Source organism: Tribolium castaneum, chromosome 8 (genome assembly GCF_031307605.1).
Source record: "Tribolium castaneum strain GA2 chromosome 8, icTriCast1.1, whole genome shotgun sequence".
In the NCBI taxonomy this organism is placed as follows: Eukaryota; Metazoa; Arthropoda; class Insecta; order Coleoptera; family Tenebrionidae; genus Tribolium; species Tribolium castaneum.
Genome location: NC_087401.1, coordinates 12,848,444 through 12,874,901, shown reverse-complemented (window position 1 = coordinate 12,874,901; position 26,458 = coordinate 12,848,444). Strand labels below are relative to the sequence as shown.

Sequence of the window (26,458 nt, the reverse complement as noted above, 5' to 3'; positions counted from 1 at the left end):
TAAAATAAAAGAAATTTGTTTATTGTAGGTATATATCTAATTACGAAACGTTCGATTTCACAAGCGATTTTTTTGTGGGGCGCCACCTGTCCAAAAAACAGGAAATTTAAACTCATCAATAATCCATAGGTCACTCTTCGTGGACGAAAATGGCGGATCCGGTTCGTGTTTACTCGTGATATAATTCAAAGAAGTTAAATAATCTCGGATTATTGTAATAAATTTTCCGGAATTTCCTCATAAACAAAATCCAGATCCGGCAAGAATATTTGGTGCGATCGAGTTGGTAGCCTTGCAAGGATGTCCAGAGGATGAGTCGGTCGCCTTGACAACGCCGCTTTCCCCCAGATACATAAGTATTGGGTCGTCAAAATTCAAAGGCCTTGGTTGATAATTATGCCATCTTGTAAAAGATGGAACATCGCACAAGAATCAGGAAATCGGCGATAATTCACACGTGCTGCCTTTCTAAACAATTCATTACCATTTTTTCCGAAACCAACATATTTTCGGACATCTTCTGACCTTTAAGGTGCCGGCGATCAAGTGGGCTGGGGCGCATTTTCAAGAAAAACACGTCAAATCGAGTGTCGTAATGGAATTTGACAGCTGTCAAATTAAATTTTAATTGAAGAGAAACCGACTCAATTGTACATAAATTGTAATAATAGTAAATATGACGTTACGTGACTCCATCATCAGTTCATCGCTAATTGGTTTTTACAAAAATTATGTTTCTTTTTTGCTCTTGAGGTTATTATGTCTGTTATTATGATCCTTGACATTTGTTTTTTTTCCTCGTGTTATTTTTGTAAAACGATGTTTTGTTCAATGATCCTGGAAGGAAAATTTATCAAAATTATGACTAACAACAAATTGACAATTCGGTTTCGTCATAACAGAAATATTTATTTTACAAATTCCAATCGTTCAATTGGCGAGCTATAAATTTCCTATTTAATGTAAAAATAGAAGTGTGGATTTTTATTGTTTGTATAAATAGATGCGATGACAAACCGTGGAGGAATCACTAGGATTTTCCTCATATTCATTCACTAATTTTGTTGACACCCACTTGAACGTACAGTCGCCAACAAAAAGAATGTTTTCACACTAAAAAAAATTGTAGCTACAAAAATCAACTAATAGTGTGAAAAAATATCCATTTCGTTTTAATAATAATAAAAAATTAGATAATTTCTAACATAAACATGTAAACGTTGTTATCAAGGCTAACATGATTTTCTTAATAGTCTTGATGTTACCATGAAGAGTGACATAAAAAAGTTAAACTTCGGATTTCTTTTGCTCAAAATAAACTATGGTTGTTTGCAGTAAGTAAGTTTTATCTATCGAATGGTAAAAACCCGGAGCTGCTCCGCCACGGTTCCGGTTACAGAGACATTTTAAATTTTTCACAAAAAAAATTCATAATTCAACTAAAAGTCCCAGAGCAAGAGAGTTTGGTTTAGAAAATTCCATAGTTTATTTTACGTATTATACAGGGTGATTAAAAAAGTCAGATTCTTTTTCAAGCAACTTAATTTTTTTATTATGCAAGTTTTTAATTGTTTTGTAATTTTTGTTACCAGCTATCTGTTTAATGATGCAAGAACTGTGGTTTCCGCTAACTAAAGTAAAAAAAATAGGTTCTGAAGCACCAAAAAAATTTAACTTTAAAGAGCTATATCTCGTAAAAACAAGTTCTAACCATTTTTTGTCGTAGAAAGTTTAATTCAGTTTGATGTCATTTATCACCTCCCGAGAGATTTTGAATTATCCTGTATAATAGTTTTTTACAATATTTAAATTTTCGAAATTTCCGAAAATTAAGTTTGACCTTCAAAAAATAAAAAAATTACATTTTCTTTTGAAAACTCGCTTAAGCAAAGTTCTATGCACTTTTCTATGTCTTTAGACGTTCTACGTTCCACAGCAACGCGAAAAAGTTTAATTTTAGGATGTTTGTTTCTTCCTATTTAGTAGATTTCTGCTATCAGGAGCATAGATATAAGCCCATCAAGTTTATTATTTTTAGAAAATTGTTTTAACTACAGATTTATAGAGATTTTGTGATTAAAAGTTTAATTTAGGTGTCCAAAAAGATTGTAAGGAACTGAAATTAGGTATTAAAATCAGGTAATGTAGGATATTATTAATTCCTACAACGGAAAAAATAAGATAATTTTTATTGTTACCTAAAAAAAATAAAAACTTAAAATTTTTTACTAGACAAAAGAAAGCTATAAAGAACTTAATCGTTTAAAGAACTTAATTGTTCTAGATTTGTTGCTGTAAAATTACTTCGTTTTCCTGTAGTAACTTATCTAGAAAGTGAACTTACTGTATGGAAATAAAATATAATACTAAAATCAAGCAAATCTGCATTATTTTTTTTTATTCAATTAACAGTTTTATTTTTAGTAAATTTTTATATCCAGATTCTTTTTCTACACTTTGTCACTAACTATTTTTTCCACAACTTCTGGAATAACTACTTTTTACAAAAATCTACACTTTAATTACGAGTTCAGTAACTTCAAGAAGTTACAATGTTAATTTTGTTAGACAATTTATTATCTATTTAATATTTTTTTTAAATGGATTGACTAAAATAAAGCTGTACTTTTACAAAGATTTGTGAATTTTCAAAATTAACGACAGTGTAACCTTAAAAAATAATGTAATAAAAACTGTAGTACCTATATTTCTAACTGAAAAATAGAAAAATTATAAATCTAGAAAGTGACATTCAAAATAAGTAATTTTAACGCTGAGAAACTAAAAAGCTAAAACACAAAAAAAACTAAAAAACAGTGAGTAAAATTCGGAAAAACTGATTGAAGAACTGAGAAACTAAAAAAAAACTATAAAAAACAACACACTACATATAAGCGACTGAAATGCTAAAAAACTTAAAAACTGAAAAAAAAAATAAAAAAACTAAAGTGACTAAAAAAGTGAGCAATTAAAAAACTAATAAAGTACAAAATAAGAATACTGAAATTGGAAAACTGAAATTATAAGATAGTGAAACCACGTCGTAAAACGAAAAATTTGGTAAAATGGTTACAAAATATAAAAAAAACTAAGAAATTAAAAAAATGAAATAATAAAAAAACTAAAAAACTATGTTATTGAAACACTATTATTATTAAAAGTATGTATTAGCTGTTTCAAAACTATAAAAACGCCAACGTCGCATTTTACTTAATTATTTTTTCAATAAGATTTAAAAAATTGTAAAATAATTATTAATGATTAGATGTCTGGCTCAGAAAAAATTATATTTACAGTTACAATTTAGAACAGCTAATTTTGAAAAAAACTGCGACGTTTGCGTTTTTATAGTTTTGAAACAGCTAATAGATGTGCTGAAATAATTGTGTATAATTTTTGATTCAATAAAGTAAGTACATAAGAATAAAAACGTATCAATCTGGAAGACTGAAAGCCCGAAAGTAGACGTCATTAAAAAAACAAGTAAATAAATTGAAAAATCTAATGTATAGTTTTTTTAAACACTAAATACCTACTAATATTACTAATAATTAAATTATAAAGATTAAATACAACTTTAAAATTAAATTAATAGAATTTTATATAACGATTGTTCAACGATAAAAATATGTCCCGTCCGTCATCAGTTTGTATTTCTGTTTCCTGCTCTTACTTTAGATTTTACAAAAGTGGCACCAATTGTAGGTTGCCAACAATTCGACTGTTACTAAGTTCCTATAAAAAAAAATCACTTCTATTGATACTATTCATAAAAACTGAAAATAAAATCCAAAAATTTGTCCCGTCCTTAAAATGGAACGGCTGTATTATAACAATTCTTTACAAACAATAATGAAAACGTACTACTATTGGCGTTATTTTTGATAAAAAAATACAATGTCATTCGCTTAAAACAAATTACGTCAAATAATTCGAAAAAAAAATTCAAGAATAAAAGAAAATTTGTTGTTGCAATTAATTCATCCACCAGACATGTGTTTCAAAAACGAAAAAATCAGCATGAATATAAAAAACAAAAAATACGATAATGGCCGCCTATAAAAGTAAAAATAAGCATCGCCGTCTGCGACCATGTTGAAAAACAAGTCGAACGGAACCTTCAAGGTATGTCCAAAACCAAAGTAAATATAAAATATGAAAAAAGTGAGAAACAAAATAGCAGAAATAATAAAAAAATAAAAAACTATGTCATTGAAACATTATTGGTATTAAAAGTATGTATTAGCTGTTTCAAAACTATAAAAACGCCAACGTCGCATTTTACTTAATTATTTCTTAAATAAGATTGAAAAAATTGTAAAATAATTATTAATGATTAGATCTCTGGCTCAGGAAAAATTATATTTACAGTTACAATTTAGAACAGCTAATTTTGAAAAAAACTGCGACGTTTGCGTTTTTATAGTTTTGAAACAGCTAATAGATGTGCTGAAATAATTATGTATAATTATTGATTCAATAAAGTAAGTACATAAGAATAAAAACGTATCAATCTGAAAGACTAAAATCCCAAAGGTAGACGTGATTAAAAAAACAAGTAAATAAATTAAAAAAATCAAATGCATAGTTTTTTTTTAACTATAAATACCTATGTACTAATAATACTTATAATTAAATTATAAAGATTAAATAAAACTTTAAAATTAAATTAATAGAATTTTATATAACGACTGTTCAACGATAAAAATATGTCCCGTCCGTCATCAGTGTATATTTCTTTTTCCTGCTCTTATTTCAGATTTTACAAATGTGGCACCAATTGTAGGTTGCCAACAATTCGACTGTTACTAAGTTCCTATAAAAAAAATTCACTTCTATTGATACTATTCATAAAAACTGAAAATAAAATCCAAAAATTTGTCCCGTTCTTAAAATGGATTGGCTGTATTATAACATAGAACATTTATAAATCAAACCAATTCTTTATAAACAACAATAAAAAAATACTACTATTGACGTTATTTTTGATAAAAAAATACAATGTCATTCGCTTAAAACAAATTACGTCAAATAATTCGAAAAAAAAATTCAAGAATAAAAGAAAATTTGTTGTTGCCATTAATTCATCCACCAGACATGTGTTTCAAAAACGAAAAAATCAGCATGAATATAAAAAACAAAAAATACGATAATGGCCGCCTATAAAAGTAAAAATAAGCATCGCCGTCTGCGACCATGTTGAAAAACAAGTCGAACGGAACCTTCAAGGTGTGTCCGAAACCAAAGTAAATTAAGAGCCTCATCTCCTCCAAGGCAATCAATCGAGCATCAATATGGAAACAAGTCACAATACCGCCATTCCCCCGAATTTATCACTCGGGAAAAAATTCCACCGAGTCCATAAAATCGTTCGAAATTTCACCGTTGCATAACACGATGACACAATGAAATATTCAACGGGCGAAACCCCAGCCCACTTTTCAATAAATTATCGAACACAAAGCGCAAATCTCCACCGAAATCGTCGTGAACTTGAACTTTTTCCCCTCATTAAAAGCCAACGCGGATGAGGCCGGCCTTGAATCCCGCCACCTTTGACACCGAATTGTGAATCATTGGATCGAATTTCAAACTTGCAAAAAAAATTACGACAAATTTGGAAATTTATCATTGGGGATTTTTACTTTTTCCAAATGAATTGTCCAATTATGGCGCAATTATACAGGGAGATCCTGCTGTCGGTGATTATCAGTCACGTTTCTGATGTGATGAGTAAAATGATTTTTGTTATGTGAGTGACGTAACTATTTATCTATAAACAGCGATGTAAACAACCTCTTGGAACGAATAAGGAGTTGGTTCAGGTCGAAAATGAATTCCTTATTGGAAACAGTTAAATGTAAATGAATTTGAAAGTTTTTTAAATTGGCGAAAAGTGGCGGTTAGGTTAGGTCAAGACGAATATTATAATTCGCAACACCCACAAATTTTTTTTGTTTTTTTTTTTATTTTCGGTTTTTTCAAATCGGTTCAAAGCGGACGTCATTAATTTTGTCACCGATTGTACTCTAATGTGTGTGACATTACACTACAAAAGTGATTGGTTATTGTGCTACTTTCCATAGCCCCGCCTATCACATTTTCCCGGCTACCAATAGAATGACACTCCCTTTGATAATGGCATTAAAACACTTGATTGCATTTCCCTGAATTTTGATTGGTTAAATAACGAGACGCGTGGGTGGAGCGACAATTATGCTCAATTTAACAATTTTTGTTGCTACTTTTCAGAGATTTAATTATCTGATAATGAACTTATTAATATAATATTATAATATACTTTTAATTCAGTCCTGTCTTTGTCGGTTGTTAATAAAAAAATTAAAACCCAAAAAAGTACCTATGTTCGAACCCAGGTATAGTGATTTTTTGTATTGAATACAATTTAGCCAATGTACAGTCACCCAAAATGAAAATGACGCGCATGTAATAAATTGTAATAATTATTGTTTGATTTATTATTGACAATTTTTGGAAAATAATTACGTTTCTGCATTAAAAACGTGTTAATAGAACGCCAAAAATTGTAATTTTTCAATAGATTTATTTTGGAAAAAACATGATTAAAAGCTTAAAAAAGTAGAAGTAACTTCATTTTCGACCAAATTTTATTATTTTTCAGATTATATTCTTGAGAAAATTTCACTCAAAAATGCCTATTGATATCATTTTTGAGCACATTTGAAGATTTTTCAGCGAGTTTTAGCAAAATTTTTCGAAATAAAAAACTTAGTGCGTTAACCACTTGAAATACTGCAATTTATTTCGGCCCAGTTTTATTGATTCTACGGTTTGGTTTAATTAAATATTTGCAAATACTTCCGTTTCTGAATAAAAAACAAGTTAAACACTCAAAAAAAAAGAAAACATTATGTGATTTTTGACTTAATTTGGTGATTTTTCGATTTGTTTTATAATCCAAAAAAGTGTTTTCGAACCCAAATAGGAAAAATTTTGTTGAATAAAACAATTATTCAGTGTACAGTTACCAAAAATGAAAATGATACGTCCGTAATTAATATTGAAGATTAATTAAAATATTTGAAGACTTAATTAATTAATTAATTAATTAATATTTTTGTCAATTTTGTGAATTTTTTTTTGCATTAATAATGTGTTAATAGAATACAAAAAAATATTAGTTTTGACTTAATTAGGTAATTTTTCAGTCGATTTATTTAGAAGAGAACGTGTTTTAAGAGCTTAAGAAAGTAGAAATAACTTCTTTCTTGACCAAATTTTATTATTTTGCAGCTTATTTTGCTAAAATTTTGTGTTCCTCATTATTCTGTTCGTAAAACCTTCTTCTTTTTTATTAATACTTGTAACATGTAATCTTTATTGTAATAGTATAGATTTTTCTACAAATTACTCTTGTGTTTCGTTTAAAAGTTCTGTAAAAAACTTGACAAAATTTCGCTCAAAAACAAAAAAATCACTTGAAATAGCCAATAGACAAAGATCAATTTCATTCTATTTTTAAAATTTTTAGGTCTCTTTTGACAAATAAAACAAATGGGATTCAAGTTCAAGAAAAAAAAATTATATTTTTGAGCAAATTTATAAATTCCCAGCGAGTTAAAACAACATTTTTCGAAGGACTCGAAATTTTCTTGATTCTTTGATTTAGTTTGAACAAAATTTTGTGAATACTCGCGCTTATGGTTAAAAAACATGCCAAATGCTCAAAAAAAAACTAAAATTATGTTATTTTCGACTTAATTTGGTAATTTTTTTATTTGTTTTAAAGAAATCTCTAAACTTAAAGCTTTAACTCAAAAAAACAGAACATAATTTTCAAAAAAAATTGGTAGTTTTTCGGTTTATTTATGCAAATTTTCGCTCAAAAAAGCTAAATTGCGAGAAACAAAGATCACTTTCCATTTAGTTTTGATTTTTAAGTGTGTTTGATGTGTGTGATTTTTCATACAAGTTTAATAAGATTTTTGAAAAAAGACCTAGTTTTTACCTCAACAAGACTCCAAGAAAGCTGAAATAACACCCATTTTAGTACAATTAGGTAACTTTGCAGTTTTTTTTTAATAAAACTTTATAATAATATAATAATATAATAATTTATAATAATATATTTTCTGGAGGAACAAGTTGCTCAAAAAAGTAAAAGTTTTGTATTTAAATTCGTGATTTTTCAATCTAATCTTGTAAAATCTATCGGAAAAAACATCAATGTTGACAAATTTAGACCAAAATCTTGTACTCTAAAACTATAAAAAAAACTGAAATTTTCTAATTATCACCTATTTTTGTTAAAAAAATCGAAAAAAAAAATAGTTTTTACCTCAAAAACAAGTTTAAAAATTCCAAAAGCGCAGAATTCACACAATTTTTAATTTAACTTAATAAATTTTTTTTTTCGCAAAATTTTGACAGATAGATTGTCTTATTTGACTAAACTTAATCGCTTTTTAGTCTGTTTCTCACGAGAAACACTGAATATAATTTTAAACACATGTTTATTTGCTAAAAAATATAAAAGTGACACATTTTTCGACCAAATTTTATAGTTTTTCAGTCAATTTTTAAAAAAAGTTTCGCTGAAAAACGATCTAAGTTGAATGAAACAATGAAGTCTTGAATCTTGCAAAATAAAATTCGGACACACTAATAAAAACTAATAAATCAGGCGAACTAAGTTATTAAAATCACATCAATTTGGAACAAATTTTCGTCATTTTCCAGTTAATTTTAGCAAAATTAATCGAAAAAGTTTCGTCTTAAACTCAAAAAAATGTACTTAAACTCTAAAAAAATTAACAATAAAAAATAACAATAAACCAAGAAAGATTTATTTTCTTTAAAAAGAACAAGCTTTAGCATGCTTTATCTAAATTTATTTTTCTGTTTTATGTATAAAAAAACCCACTTCCTGTTTGTTAATCATTTGTGGCTTTTAGATAATTTTAATTAAAACAATCATTAATTCTAAAACACATCTTAATTCCATTGATATTTTCCTGTCACGAAAGAAATCCCAGAAATTAAAAAAATTACAACAATAATGCATAAAATCATGATTTATTTTATAAATCTGTTTTACGACATTCTAAGCAAAACTTCTGATAACAATAAACATACGATCTAATATTTTTATTTTTGTAATCAAAAATCAACAATAATTAAACATTAAATAGTTAGATACATGTTTAAAAAGCAAACACCTTTCTATTGAAACATTTTCAAGTTTCTGAAATGTTGAGCTTGACAAACATTTGGTGTCAAAAAGATTAATACCTATTACAAACAGACTTAATTGAACTTTCCTATTACGAATCTGAAATTAACAAAAACACGCTACTGAGTGTTATTTTGCGAAAAAACTCCGACAATTCCAAATTAATCCCAATTTAAAAGAAAGTTTTTCCTAATTGCGCCAATTGTCCAACCGTCATGATACCGAATAAATCATTTCTATGACACAATTCTCTAACAAATGGACCACAATTGGATAAACAAGGACTCCAAACATAACCGTCAAAGCTTATTTGTAAATTTCCCACACTTGCAATTAACCTTCTAGAAATTTTTACCAATTAGAAGAAAATTTATAATAGACTTTATGACATATGAGTAATTAAAATCACAATTATTAACGAAACCTTTCAGAGATAAAAATAATAAAATTAATAAATCGATAATTCCTCACTTAAAGACTTAATCGATTCAATTAGCAGAGTTCCGCAAACGTCAGTCACGAAATAAGCCACAAAATGAGCATTTAATTACCCATTTTTACATAACCGTGGTGGAATCGCCCCATTTCCAGCGCATCTCACCAGTGGCGTAACAAATCGTTACGACTCGCATCGAATGCCACAAAAGACGCCTTCACACGGAAGAGCGTCGAAGGTAAAAAAATCGCAAAAATTCCCGACCTTAACCCCATAAAAAAACGCCATTTGACACCTGACTAATAGGAAAAAACGGCCAGAACAGAGCCGGACTTGCCCAAGGTCGGGGGGCGCATTGCACCAGTGACGTCATACTCTAACACTTTCAAAACGGTTGAATAATCCGGTCGATCACACTTTTACTTTCGACGCCACCTTATCACAACGACCTTGAAACTGACCCACATGTGGTGGGACGAAGATGCGCAAGGTATAAAGGTGATGAGCCACAGCCGCCTCGGATCAGTGTCACTCTTCGCCGTGTGATTGTGATCGCGAAGTGTGCTGTGGAATTACGTAAGTAGTGACTTTGGGTTCGTCGTCTCATCCACTGTTGGCATCTCCGCAAAAAACGCCAAAAAAAAATCATTACAACAACCGGATTTGATCAAAAACTTGTAAATAACGCTAAATTGAGCATTTTTAATGGCACAACCCTGTAAATAACGGACCGGGACGTATTAGTGACTGGGTTCGTCGCCTCAACCACTGTCGGAATCTCGGCAAAAAAACGCGAAAAAATTATTCTAACGTCTGGATTTAATCAAAATCGGTCTAAAACGTTAGTTAAGGGTTTTTTGTTGCCTCACCCTGTATATTTAGGCCGGAACGTGCAAGTGAGTGTGGGTTCGTCGCCTCATCCACTGTTGGTATCGCCGCAAAAAAACGCGAAAAAAATAATTCCAACGCCTGGATTTAATCAAAAACTTGTCTAAAACGTTGACTGAAACGTTTTTATTGCCCCACCGTGTATATTTAGAGCCGAGACGTGCAAGTGATTGTGGGTTTGTCGCCTTATCCACTCTTGGTATCTCCGCAAAAAAACGCGAAAAATATTATTCAAACGTGTGAATTTGATCAAAGTTTGCCTAAAACGTTAGTTGAAGGGTTTTTATTGCCCACCGTGTATATTTAAAGCCGGAACGTGCAAATGACTGTGGGTTCGTCGCCTCATCCACTGTTGGTATCTCCGCAAAAAAACGAGAAAAAAACTATTCCAACGATTGGATTTGATCAAAAACTTGTCTGAATCGTTAACTGAAACGTTTTTATTGCCTCACTGTGTATATTTAGGCCCAAAACGTGCAAATGATTGTAGTATCTCAGCAAAAAACGCGAAAAAAATAATTTCAACGTCTGGATTTGATCAAAACGTGTCTAAAACGTTGGTTGGAAAGTTTTTGTTGTCCCACCGTGTATATTTAGAGCCAGGACGTGCATGTAAGTGTGGGTTCGTCGCTTGATCCACTGTTGGTATCTCCGCAAAAAAACGTGAAAAAAATTATTCCATGCCTGAATTTGATCAAAAACTTGTTTAAAACGTTAATCAAAACGTTTTTATTATCCTACCGTGTATATTTAAGCCCGAAGCGGGCAAGTGATTGTGGGTTCGTCGCCTCATCCACTGTTGGTATCTCCGCAAAAAAACGCGAAAAAAATTATTCTAACGTTTGAATTTGATCAAAAACTTGTCTGAAACGTTAATTGAAGCGTTTTTATTGTCCCACCGTGTATATTTAGGCCCGAAACGTGCAAGTGATTGTAGTATCTCCGCAAAAAACGCGAAAAAATAATTCCAACGTCTGGATTTGATCAAAACGTGTCTAAAACGTTAGTTGGAGGGTTTTTGTTGTCCCACTGAGTATATTTAGAGCCGGAACGTGCATTTAAGTGTGGGTTCGTCGCTTGATCCACTGTTGGTATCTTCGCAAAAAAACGCAAAAAAAATAACTCCAACGTGTGGATTTGATCAAAAACTTGTCTATAACGTTAACTGAAATGTTTTATTGCCCCACCGTGTATATTTAGGCCCGAAACGTGCAAGTGATTGTAGTATCTCCGCAAAAAACGCGAAAAAAATAATTTCAACGTCTGGATTTGATCAAAACGTGTCTAAAACGTTGGTTGGAAAGTTTTTGTTGTCCCACCGTGTATATTTAGAGCCAGGACGTGCATGTAAGTGTGGGTTCGTCGCTTGATCCACTGTTGGTATCTCCGCAAAAAAACGTGAAAAAAATTATTCCATGCCTGAATTTGATCAAAAACTTGTTTAAAACGTTAATCAAAACGTTTTTATTATCCTACCGTGTATATTTAAGCCCGAAGCGAGCAAGTGATTGTGGGTTCGTCGCCTCATCCACTGTTGGTATCTCCGCAAAAAAACGCGAAAAAAATTATTCTAACGTTTGAATTTGATCAAAAACTTGTCTGAAACGTTAATTGAAGCGTTTTTATTGTCCCACCGTGTATATTTAGGCCCGAAACGTGCAAGTGATTGTAGTATCTCCGCAAAAAACGCGAAAAAATAATTCCAACGTCTGGATTTGATCAAAACGTGTCTAAAACGTTAGTTGGAGGGTTTTTGTTGTCCCACTGAGTATATTTAGAGCCGGAACGTGCATTTAAGTGTGGGTTCGTCGCTTGATCCACTGTTGGTATCTTCGCAAAAAAACGCAAAAAAAATAACTCCAACGTGTGGATTTGATCAAAAACTTGTCTATAACGTTAACTGAAATGTTTTATTGCCCCACCGTGTATATTTAGGCCCGAAACGTGCAAGTTATTGTAGTATCTCCGCAAAAAACGCGAAAAAAATAATTCCAACGTCTGGATTTGATCAAAACGTGTCTAAAACGTTGGTTGGAGGATTTTTGTTGTCCCACCGTGTATATTTAAAGCCGAGACGTGCAAGTAAGTGTGGGTTCGTCGCTTGATCCAACGTTGGTATCTCCGCAAAAAAACTCAAAAAATTTATTTCAACGTGTGAATTTGATCAAAGCTTGTCTAAAACGTTAGTTGAAGGGTTTTTATTATCCCACCGTGTATATTTAAAGCCGGGACGTGCAAGTGATTGTGGGTTCGTCGCCTCATCCACTGTTGGTATCTCCGCAAAAAAACCGCGAAAAAAATTATTCCAACGTGTGAATTTGTTCGGAACTTGTCTGAAAGTTGATTGGTGGGTTTTTCTTGGCCCACCGTGTATATTTAGGCCCGGGACGTGTTGGTATCTCCGGTTTTTTCGCGCCAGGCCTTGACACTTGAGCCGGATGTTGTATTTTTTCGTTTGAAATGTCAAAGATGCTCCATTTGTTCGAAAGAAAAAATTCAAATGGGAGAGTAGGCCACTTTGCGAAGGTCGTCTTGCATTAGACGTGTTTTATAACAACTTGTTCTCATCTTCGGATATGCAGTGTGTGGATTTATTGGTCGAGTGTATTTTGCAATTGAGAAAAAAATAACTTGTTTTCGTTTTCTTTGCCGAAAATGGTGATTGTTCTATTGTTTGGCGTGCGCAGGATGGTCATTTTGCAGAAACTTAGCGAATAATAGACAATGGAATGCGAGATATCTGATTCGAGTAACATGTGGATGCGGCGAAGATTTAAATGTCACGTCCTATAAAATAAAATTTCGGTTCGTTTTGTTGGTTTTTGGTGGTGCTAATAAGAGTGGTGTTATGTAAATGGCGACTCGTATTGACCTTTTCGGATAATAAATAATAGAGCCAAGGAAAATTTATTTATCAAGATTAAATATTTACATGAATTTCTCTTGTAATGATAGAATGTAATCGTAAATTGTTGGATTATTGGAAAGGTATTTGCTTGTCTTTTCAAACGACGAGGCAAAATCCCAAAATCATACTCTCGTTACATAAGAAATTGAATAATTGTTGATTCCTGTGGCTTTGCGATAAAATCGCATTTTCCCACAGAATGCGAACTTCGAGATGAACTTTCTCTACCGCTCAATCAGACTCTTTATTATTCCGCATCTCGTTGCTATTTCAGGAATTATTCAAACATTTTGCCAAGCTGAGCGCAAAAAACGATGAATGAAATTTTACACTCCGATGAGTAATTTTAATTTAACCTTGTCTTGTTCGTATTAAAAAAATTAATTTTACAAATTGACTGCGAATACCCTTTTTAATTTAACTTTTCCCATAAAATTTATTCTATTCACATGCTTAGCATTTTCAATTTATTTATTTTTAATTAGACCCTGAAAAAATTATACTTAGTTTATGAAAAAAAACCTTTGTACGTTTAAATACGTCAATTTTCAACGAAGCGCCTGAAAAAACTCAAACCGTGTTAATTTGGCATTTTTTTCGTTATAATAAGTTGATTTTTACTTTAATCGTTTCTTTTTTGAATTTTCCCTAAAGGCGATTTATCGCATGTTTATTCTTTTGGAGATTTAAAAAACAATAAACACAAAATTTTTACTAACACTGTCAATTAATTAAAAGACACTCGTTGAACGAAAACTTGTTCACTTGTTGGAATACAATAAGATGGTGAATTAATTTTTGAAAAAAAAAAAAATAAATAAAGAATAATGACGACAACTGAGTTAGTAAATCTTACGTAAAAATAAATACCTCAAAAATATTAATTGGCATTTTAGTATTTCAAATAATATTTGTCATAAATTTCAAACTTTGGTATTTAAACTGTAGAAATTTGTATTGTAAATTTAAAAGCTTCATATCTTTTACCAGTTTCCTTGTAAATGTGATCTATTGTTGCTGATCTTTTCTGTGTGATATATTATAAAAAAAAATGAAGAAATAAAAATTTTTAGTTACGTAAAAGACGTCAAAATTATATCAAATGATAGTATAAAACCAGGTTAGCAACATTTAAAATCCTATACCATCCTCAATACAATTTATAGAAAAAAACTAATAAAAAAAAGTATTCAGACAATTTTCTAAATTTATTTAGATATTATCTTTGAATCTTCGTTAAAGTAGAGTGGCTGAAAGGTTAATTACGTAAAAAATGGTTTTACAGAACATAGGATAAAAAACTATTAAACTCGTCGCTTATTTTTAATATAAACGAAACAAGAAAAAAATTAAAAACAGTTAAAACGTGTGAATTTGATCAAAAACTTGTCTGAAACGTTAATTAAAACGTTTTTATTGCCCCACCGTGTATATTTAGGCCCGAAACGTGCAAGTGATTGTAGTATCTCCGCAAAAAACGCGAAAAAAAATTCCATTGTCTGGATTTAATCAAAACGTGACTAAAACGTTGGTTGGAGGGTTTTTGTTGTCCCACCGTGTATATTTAGAGCCGAGACGTACAAGTAAGTGTGGGTTCGTCGCTTGATCCACTGTTGGTATCTCCGCAAAAAAATCGCGAAAAAAAATTCTTCCAATGTTTGAACTGATCAAAAACTTGTCTGAAACGTTAATTGAAACGCTTTTACTGCCCCTCCGTGTATATTTAAAGTAATTTAAAGTAGAGTGGCTGAAAGGTTAATTACGTAAAAAATGGTTTTACAGGATATACGATAAAAAACTATTAAACTCGTCGCTTATTTTTAATATAAACAAAAAAAAATTAAAAACAGTTAAAACACGAATTTTGTTTTTTTTCGATATTATTTCATTTATTAAATGGCAGCAATAATATAAAAAAGTACATTTCTAAAAATTTTCGCAAAATTTTGAAAATTCTATCCTTGTCTTATTTTAATTCATGGTTCTTATCCTTTAATTTTTTTTTTTTAAACCATTAAGAAATCAAAGCAATTGTTAACAATGTAATAATTTTACGTATAAATATGATTTGGTGGTGATCGCTGTCAAAATTTATTTTTATTATCCTATAGAAAAAAATGTAGATTCAAAACCAGTTTTATATTTCTGCTTACTTTGACATTTATATATTCATCATTCTCTATTCAACTTTTACGAGATTTATGACACTGCTATTAACCTCCAAACTAAATTGAATTCCACAGATTCTATTACATAAAAAATTCGCTGTTTCAAATTTCTGCGCTAATTTGGCAATAATTTAAACAAATTTCAACTTAAAAACTTGATCAGACTGAATTTTAAATCTGAATCAAAAAAATAAAAAATAAATTCAAAGATAATACGAGCATACAGGGTGAGTCTATAGTAGGTTATTTCTGAATTTGTATAAATATGCAACCAATAATACTAAAATAATACTGGTTCCAGCTGACTAGATCGGTAATAATTATTTAAAAAATAAATTTAATACATTGTTGTAGACAGTGTCAAGTGTGTCTTGGCAATTTTGCTAAAATTTCATTATAAATTATTATTATTTAAAAAATAAAAAACCAGTGTTGATTCAATTAATGTTTTTAAAAATCAAGTAATAAGTGCAATTAGTATTTTTGGTTGCATTTTAGGACATGTCAGAAATAACCCACAATTGACTCACCCTGTATAATATATTAAATTTTTATTATTATATCAGAGATATAAGAAAGAATTCAGAGATTACAATTAAATATTTAAAATAAAATTTAAATAAACAATAAAATGCTATTTTATCCACTTTTTACTTTATGATAAAGCAAAATTTTATCATCCAGAAAAATATAGCCTACAACCATTGTTGTTTTTATAATAAATTTTTTGACATTTGCAATTGTCAATCAAAATAATGAAAGAATCAAACTTTGCATTGTCAACGACGATAAAATTCACCTTTATCTTCCCAAGCGTCACAGAAGATAAAATCAAATTTTATCGTCTTCTATAATAAAATTTCGATTGATTACTATTTGTAATTAAATAATTTTAATAAAAAAAAAGCAAAAAAATCTGATTTCTGTGCGACTATAGTTTTTAACATATAGAATCATCTAGTATTTAAAAAATCTAGTAAAAAATATATATTTTTTTAATTTCAGGAAGCAAAATGTCTCCACTATCCCTAGTGGGGATAATCCTAGTCACCCTCTCCCCCTCCCTGGCGGACGTCTCCCACGTCCTGGACGGCTCAGCCCACCCCCCTGACCCCCAAGCCGTCAACCATCTCGCCACCCCTGAACAGTACTGGTGGATGAACTCAAACTCACCCCTCAAAGCCGCCTACGACTACTACAAAAAATGCAACGCCAAAGGCAACTGCATCACGCCCATAAACCCAGACGCCGCCCCACAACCCTTCCAACCCCAGCCCCACCCCCAGCCGCTCGACGTCAAACACAACCCCTTCCTCAACGGTAAATACAACCCCCAGGAAAACACCGCCAAATTAAACGAAGGCGGTAACATTGACATTGCGAAAAACCCGTTTTTGAGCGGGAAAGTTGTGACCAGTGGCGGCGGCGACGCAGTCGTCAAAGGACAGGATGGTTTCCTGGGGGTGCAACCGGCACAGCCCTTCAAAAAACCGGGATTTGCAACCACACATCCTTTGGATGCGAAGAAAAAACCTGGATTTGCTACAACTCACCCCTTGGAGAAGACGTCCAAGAAAACAGGGGTGGAGTGCAAGGGGGCGGGTTTTGGTTGCGTCGAAAAAAAGTTGTGCGTTAATGGAGTGGTGAATAAAAATGGAGAAGGATTGTTGCAGACGAGGAGTGATGTAAGTTGTTTATATACAGGGTGGCCCAGAGGTGTGTAATCGGTCTATAACTTTTTTGGTAATTAAAATATTGCAATCCTGTTTTTATTATCCGATAGATCGACTTAAAATACACAAACTAAAAATATTTTTATTATGCACAGGGTGTTGTATACAGAGTGGTGAACCAAAGTTATATTTTTTTAAATGGAACACCCCATATATTTTTGCATAATTGGATTCTACGCGAAAAAATAATGTAACTTTATATAAACTACTATGGGTCTATCTTTTCTCGTTTTGGAATTATTTAACTTTTCGTTATAAAAAAGACCAATTTTTGAAAAATCACTGTAAAGTCGCCTATGATTATTTTTCAACAAATTTGTAACAAAAAAATTCAGAATACCTTGTAGTTTTAGCAAGTAAACGACTTTTAGTTAAAGCACGCATATAATATACCGAGTGTTCCAAAACGCAAAAAGTTGAATAACTCATTTTTTTCAAACGGTACAGTCTGTATTTTTTTCATGTATCGATAGAGTTTTTGATAAGCTTCCTAACGATATAAAATTTGCCTAGCAAATTTAAAATATTTTTCGAAATTTTTCAAAAAAATTATTTTATCACAAGAAATTTTTTATCGAAAAATCTAATAAGTCAAATGGTAATTTATTTTTTGGTATGTCTTAATGTGACTAATTATATTAGTAATCTAATTATTACTTGATAAATTAATGAATTTTGCTCATAAAGAATTAATAATAAAATAAATAAGAAATAGAAAAAAATTTAAACACCCTAAAAAAATATTTCAAATTTGTTACACAAATCGCATATCATTCGAAAGTTTATGAAAAATGCTATTGATACGTGTAAAGAAATACAGGGTGTTCCGTTAAAAAAATGCGTTATTCAACTTTTTGCGTTTTGGCACACCCTGTACATTATCTGCTTGTTTCAAGTAACAGTCGACTATTGCTAAAACTACAGGGTATTTTGAGTTTTTCTGTTGCAAATTTTTTGAAAAATATTCATAGGCGACTTCGCAATGATTTTTCAAAAATTAGTCTTTTTTATAACAAAAAGTTGAATAATTCCGAAACGAAAAGAAATAGACCCATAATAATTTATATAAAGTTACATTATTTTTTTGCGTAGAAACCAATTATGCAAAAATATATAAGGTGTTCCATTAAAAAAAATTTAACTTTGGTTTATGACCCTGTATACAACACCTTGAGTACAACAAAAATATTTTAAGTTTGTGAACTTTAAGTCGATCTATCGGATAGTAAAAACGGCATGGTAATATTTCAAATAATAAAAAAGTTACAGACCGATAACTCGGTCACCCTGTATTAAGGGCTGTTAAGAGAGTTTTAAAAATTTTCAATATTTGAATAAGCGAGGTTGAAATCGGCAGATGTTTGCAAAGAACGTGCTAATGTGAGGCTTATGAACGACAAGGTTGTTAAAAATGTCTTAAGTGAAGTGAAGAAATCGATTTAACATTTAAGAGATTTATTATTTTTACGTATTATGAGGTTTTGTTTGAAATTATCGCCGGTAATGTCACTTGAACTTTGGGTTTGTAACGGTTTTGTTTGCGAAGAGAGTTGTTTCATTGTCGTTAAAGAGGAAAAAATTATTATGTGGTTATATAAATATTTCGGAATTTATTACCAGCAATTTGCACCAAGACTTTTTCACTTCATTGTTCGACACTCGCCAAAGTAACAGGCAAAAAAAACGCTCAAAAAATTAAAAAAAAATTATAACATTAATAATAATCAATAACAAAATCAGGAAATTGACTAAAGTCAATAACTTTTTATTTAATTTATTTCACTGTCAATGAAACTATCCAATTTCAGTTTAAAAAACGTAAATAGGAAAAACCCTTGAAATTCCACCACGACATATTTATTTCCTTTGTTTACGTTTAGGTCATTAAAATTCCGACAGTCTCTTCATTCATAAATTAACATTTAAAAATATGCGTAAATAAAATATTTCACGTGTCAATTTTTTGCCAAACCATCAAACCGCAAAAATTTGTTAAAAAAAACACTTTATGTTAATCTAAGTTTCTAAGTTTCACTCCACCATTAATAAAATAGTATAATAAAAAGTGGATAATAAAGTCTTTAAAACACGCGATTTTTCGAGCACGACAGCGTAACCGGAGTGCTCGAAATAGAGCAAGTTAATTTTTTTATTTGTACACTTTAAAATCATAAATACTGACATTAATTAAGTAATAAAAAAACAGTTATCTAATCCAAAAGTTAATTTTGTCGGCAATATGACCTTGAAAATAAGATCGCTCCGTTCAAATCAGTCACTAAATGTCAAAATGATTCCACCACGGCTCATTTATGGGAAAACATTCTCTAATCATAGGTCACTATGTTCCAGTTTAGATGCATCAAATACCAAATTTTTGCAATAAACCGCTGATGAATTCGAACACGCGAACTTCGTCTTTTATCTTAATTACCCCAATAACAATTTCGGCCCATGTCTTACACTCGCATTAAGATAACTTACCCAATCATTGATCAGATAATTTCACGTTAAAACCGAAATGACACAAACTATAATTACACCATAAGGCAAAAATAAACTCAGCATCACTTTCGCAAATATTTCATGCGAAAATCCCCATAAAACGGTCCGATTTTGGACATTTCCAGGCCACCTTGGATCCGTTTTCTATTTGAGTCATACCTACAATAGCAGTAGGCGCAAGGTTGCGCAGGGTTGCCACCCACTGAAATGTCGCAATTTCGTTCAAATAAATAGCCGGGCAGGAAAAATGGTCACTGATCTAGGCTACGAATTTCGGTCAGTAAAAAAAAAGTACAAAACACTTCTGAAAATCATCCTTGAATGTTGATGTCTCGTGACGAAATCACTTCGAAATGTCAGAAGTAAATGAAATTCACAATACTCTGATATAACCCCATGGAATTCGAATTGGGTAATTAGAAATAATTTTTTCGAGATGAGATAAATTAACACGTTGGTATTTGAGGTGACGTAATTGACGAGTAGAGTAGCCGCGGCGCGTCAAAAAATCAATCACTTTTCTTGTACTCGATTGCGCAAGGATCGCAGCGAAGGACTGTAAACAAGTCGGGACGCCACTGCTCTTAATTAATTACCTTAACGACGCGCGACTAATTACTCCCGCAAATAATTGCACAATTAGGATTTTCGATTCATTTCAAAACGGCGCAAATGTGCCACCTCTTGATCTCGAGAGGTCGGCCAGTTCAAGCACGCACCGACATAAATAAGACGACATGCTGAGATGGCCCAATACTTTTGTAACCGGCGTTATCTAACGAAAAAACTGATCGACAGGGCTCTAGTCCCTCGTCTTCTTACATAACTACGCTGATTTCACTCCTCCATACACCCACTCATCTCGCGGAAATCCCTCACACACGACTTCGTGATAGAAATTCGACCGCTTTACTTCCAGGTGCATTACTGTACCGACGAGGAAGTCTGCTGCCAACTCAACAACCTGAACGAAATCACGCAAGGAAAGAGCTCAGTTCCGGGCTCAACGATTAAATTCGCCGGAGGCGCCGGATTCAGTCCCGGATTCATCCACGTTCAACCATTGAACGTCCAACCAGATATTGTTTTCGCAGGAGAACATGGACACCACTCAAGCTCAAGTACCTCAAAATCGATCAGAGATACCTCATTGAGCCCCAATTCAGTGTTCTCAAGCACAGTCGATTATAGCGACACGAAGTTTGATAGCGATGTAAGATTCGCTTCGACTTTCCAAGGACCGGCTTATCTACCCCCAGTCGCCCCAACTACCCCTAAACCCAAACCCTTCGAACAGTCGAGCATCGACAACCAGTACGTCACACGCCCGACCCCACCGAAATACGTGCCGCCAAGTCCGACGGTTCCGACCCCTTCTCCGACCTACAGGCCGACCCCTTCTCCGACCTACAGGCCGACCCCATCCCCGACTTATAGACCGACCCCATCTCCGACCTACAGGCCTGCCCCATCTCCAACATATGCACCTGCCCCATCTCCAACTTATAAACCAGCCCCATCTCCAACCTACAGGCCTGCCCCATCTCCGACATATGCACCTGCCCCATCTCCTTCTTATAGGCCTGCCCCATCTCCAACTTACAGGCCTGCCCCATCTCCGACATTTGCACCGGCACCGTCTCCAACATACAGACCGACCCCATCTCCAACCTACAGACCTGCCCCATCTACAAGTAGGGAGTATCTGCCACCAGTTTCCCCAACTTCGAGACCAAGCACTGCGATAACACATTATCAACCTCCTCAAACTACTCAACGGCCGTATCAACCACCATATCAACCTCCTCAAACAACGCAAAGACCGTATCAACCGCCTTATCAACCCCCACAAACAACGCCAAGACCGTACCAACCTCCTCAAACAACACCAAAACCATATCAACCACCTTATCAACCTCCCCAGACCACGCCAAGACCGTATCAACCTCCTCAAACAACTCCAAAACCGTATCAACCTCCATATCAACCTCCTCAAACAACACCAAGACCGTATCAACCCCCATATCAACCTCCTCAAACAACACCACGACCATATCAACCCCCTTATCAACCTCCTCAAACAACGCCAAGACCGTATCAACCCCCATACCAACCTCCACAAACGACCCAACGGCCTTATCAACCCCCTTATCAACCATCAACTTCAAGACCAACCACAAGTCGGGAGTATTTACCCCCCCAGCCATCATCTCCAAGACCTCCAAGTCCATTCGTACCCCAACAAACAACCCCCAGGCCCACGTATCAACCCCAGCCCATCCCTAGTGTACCCCAACCGCGTCCAACGCCACCTCCCTACAGACCAAGTCCCCAACCAAGCTCCACCCCCGGATATCAATACCCCAGTCCTAGCCCCCAACCCCCATACCGACCAAGTCCTTCAATTCCTCAACCAAGTCCCCAGCCACGCCCACGTCCGACCTCTCCCCCATTCCGCCCAACTCCCTCCATACCCCAATTCCCATCACCCTCAACTCCACAATACACACCAGCGCCACCGCAACCTCAACAACCAACCGGCGGTTACGAGTACCCTAAACCGACCCCAACTTTCGGGTACCCCACACCACGACCGGGCGGTTCCAGCAGCAACGTCAATAATCAGTATGTACCCCCTCCCAAAAAACCCACAGAAGGTGACCAAAGTTCCGATGCTGCCAACCTTGATGGTACTATTTTACGTCCAACGACCCCCCGAGCCCAATTCCAAGGCGAACTCAACACAGCCCCACCACCAGGATGTGCAGCTGCTCTTAAATGTGTACAAGAAATTTACTGTACAGCAGAAGGGGTCATTTCTCCAGTACCAGTAGTACTAACAAAAGAACAAGAATTGAGCCGAGTACCGACGACGGTGTGTCAAGACACCGAATCGGGTATCATCGGGAAGTGTTGTCGCGACCCCAATTATAAAGATCCATGGCCGTCTGCGAATCTCGTAAATGGGGTAGACGACGGACAATACAAAGAAGACGACAGTATCGGGCAATATTCACCCGATTTACAAAGAAACGTACGATCGGAGACAGGGGGCCCACGACAGGATGCCTCAAATATCAACGTAAATGTACAACAGCCCCAACCAAAATGTGGGGAAAGGCACCCAAATACCAGCCCGAAGGGCCCGGGCCCCCTTGATGTCAATTTCGCCGAAATACCATGGCAGGCCATGGTTTTGCGCGACTCCAATCGCAGTCTTTTGTGCGGGGGGGCGATAATCAGGCGCAATGCTGTCATCACCGCCGCACACTGCGTTGAAGGGTAAGTGCAAATTTTGACTCAAAAATAACAAAAAAATTCGATTTTTGACAATTACCTTATCTGTCACTTTGGCCACTACCGCCAACCTAGCCAACTAAGATTTGAACCAAAAATAACCTAAAATTTCGTTTTTTGACAATTACATTTATCTGTCACTGGCCACTAAGCCAACTAAGATTTGAACCAGCTATTGCCAACCGTGTAACGCAAAAATTTGAATTTGCAGGCTTGAAACGAGCGATATTTTGGTGAAAGGGGGCGAATGGAAGCTCGGTATTGACGAAGAGCCTCTACCTTTCCAAATTGTTAAGGTGGCAGTGGTGGTGCGTCATCCACAGTACCAACCTGGTTCCTTCGTCAATGATTTAGCCCTTTTGGTTTTGGAGGAGAAACTAAGACCGTCGAAAAATATCGGAACTTTGTGCCTTCCTCCGCCTAATCAAATTCCGACCGAAAATTGCATAGCCACCGGTTGGGGCAAAAGAATCTTACAACGTGAGTACTGAGTATAGTCTACGGATGTTTAAATGTTAGGATACGAAACGTCAAATAAAACGTTCCGTCATTGATAGTTCCGTCATTGTCGCCAGAGAGCGCAAGTGTTCCATCACCGTCTAAGTTTATAGAGCAATAAATTTAAAAAAATGGTTGTATTTGTATAACGGTTAATACAGCAAACAAAAAAAATCAGGCAGATAGAGGATTAAATTCTCAATAGTAAGACAGAAATATAACGCAAAAATTTTATCTTAAATTATTAAAAAAAAATTTTTAACTTTTACCAATTTGCGCTCTGCTCCATATTTTTCAAAACGCTGTGAATACGGTAAAAAATGCAAGAAAAATGTTAAGAAGAAAGTTGTAGAGAATTAAATTTCCTACAAAAAAGTCCGCGAGACCATATGCCTATCTTCAACCATTTTGCCTGTGGTCAGATATTAGGAAGTTAAGGTTAAAGGGGAATACGTTTTACTGTATTTCTAAACCGTCAGATGGCGCGGAATTTATTTTTCTTTTATTAATTTTTATGGAAACGAAGAAAAGTTTTGATCATAGAATATAATTAAATTTGCGCCTACGTAACACTTTTTTTAGTTACTTTTGAAAAAAAAAATTTTTTTTAAATTAAAAATATTTGTATTTCTTGCCGTTGTATTTTTGTTTTCAAAATTCGATGATGGTAAAGTTATCAAAACGCACATTTTGTAAAATGTTTTGCACTGCCTTAATCATTTTATGGTTAGCCAGCAGGATATTTTCAGTGGTATAGAAAAAATTCTATTTCATGTAACGAACACAAAAATTGTTATTTGGACAGAGAAGCATTTAATAAACATTACAAAAAAGTCCTTAGTACTTACATTAATTTTTGTAAATCTATTAGTTAAAAAATTGACCCCAATATCTACAAGTCATTCAGTAAAGGATTGGTTTTCTCTGTCTTTTATACGTTTCCCTTCAGTTGCTATGTAAAATTTTTATACCTACGTTTTTTTTTCTGTATCTCTATACACCCGATTTTTTTTCCTACAATTTCTTATATACTAACTATTATCAATGAAATGAAGAAATCTTCATTACAAATTGATTTTTTACCGAAAATAATCAAATTAAATTAAGTCTTGTTTTCCAAAATAAAAAGTAGATTTTGACGTATTCCAAACTTTTTATCAGTTGACCATTTTTCGATTTTTGAGCAATGAAAAGGAACACATAAAAAGCACTAACAAAAGTAACAAATAAACATTACTTCAAAAAGAAAAAACATCACTGATGCTTCAATTTATAATTATAAATTTTTGATTTATATTTATAAATCATATTTGTTTAAAAGACTCAATTTTATTTCTTTAATTTGATTATAAATATCGCTAAAAATGGAAAAATTATTTTCATTATGTTTGTCTTTGGTTGACTTGGTTTAACTCTGTCGCAAATTTTAATTTTGAAACAATTTTTTAAATCTAAATTTTACTCGTCAGGTTTTCTCAGTCTGTTAAGAGTGAAAAACTTAACAATTCTGCATTTTTTCCAAGTAATTAAGGAATTAGTTGGATATAACGCTGAAAGCACCCTCATTTTTTTTTCTGACGTACTATCTTTTTTGGGTACAGAAATCGTTTTGTCTCCTAACTTATAGTCCTCCGTAGTATAGCCACAAAAACAAGTCACGTGACTTGATTGAATTTCAGTTCACGCCAAAGGTGCGATTATGCATTCGATAAACGTCAATGTTATGGATAATCAGCAATGTCAAGAGACTCTAAAGAGCAAATTCCAACACGCTGTTGGGAATCACAGCCCGAATACGCTGTGTGGCTACTCGGACATCGACCAGTGCAAGGTTGGTACAACTGTCTGATTGTTTTCAGTGTTGCCAACTTTGTTTTTTAGGTGGACTATGGTAGTGCAATGGCTTGCTACAAGGACGGTGGCTACACCCTCTCGGGGATTTACGCGTGGGACACTGGGTGTAAACAAGAGGGGCAAATCGGTGGTTATGTGGCCCCCGACGTTGATTGGATCGAATCGACGTTAGCTAAGCCAATCACAGAGCTCAAAAAACTCGAACATTAGTGAGATTTAATAAGACGAGGTGAATTAATCAGGGATGTGTTGCGAGGGTTAAAGTATCGAAAACTGCCATATTGGACCGTGTAATATAAATCTAATTGTAATTATTTGATTTTTTATTTAAGTGTAATACTGTACTAGGTTAGATATTATTTATAACCGACTTGGTAAATAAAATTATTTTAATATAAAAGCATTTATTGAATTATCACAACTCACCGATAAATACCGCAAGTTCGTTTTAAGAGTTTTACGAGTTAACGATTAATAATTCGGAAGTAAAATTACCGTTGGGGGCGCCACTGAGCTAGATCGAAAACAGTAACCATAAATGGCGGGAAAATGTTTATTCGGATATTTTGAGCGTTGTACGAATTTTAGGGCTTCACAATTATTACATTGCCTATGCGGAATGATTATTGCATCTTTGATGCAAGAAACTTATGTTGACAAATGAGAGATGACGAGGAAAACACGAATAACGAATGACTGTTTGGTTCACTTTCTTTATTGGAAAATTATTACAAAGACATTGAAAAGCCTACCTTTTGGCATAATTTACGTTTAAATGTATCAGCAGTTGTTAATCTTTATTGTAGTTTTGTAGATTTACCGCAGCATTTTATAATTTTTTCAGTGGAAAATTCTAACCTAAAATTGATAACACTTCACTAATTTATTGGTTTCTTGAGCCAAACTTTGTGTTCGCTGTGATCCATTACTTATAATCTTTAATTAGACAACTGTTTG

General features: G+C 33.4%; 1 protein-coding gene across 1 annotated transcript; it reads left to right on the top strand.

Annotated features, from left to right (window-relative positions):
- The first annotated feature begins 10,098 nt into the window (after window positions 1–10,098).
- LOC654999 (proteoglycan 4) lies at window positions 10,099–25,901 on the top strand. The gene is made up of 6 exons (XM_015980980.2): window positions 10,099–10,226; window positions 16,620–17,299; window positions 20,772–23,134; window positions 23,361–23,629; window positions 25,327–25,478; window positions 25,529–25,901. Exons 2-6 carry the CDS (start codon window positions 16,628–16,630, stop codon window positions 25,709–25,711), a joined length of 3,639 nt encoding a protein of 1,212 aa, XP_015836466.2. The 5' UTR covers window positions 10,099–10,226; window positions 16,620–16,627; the 3' UTR covers window positions 25,712–25,901.
- The last annotated feature ends 557 nt before the right edge of the window (window positions 25,902–26,458 follow it).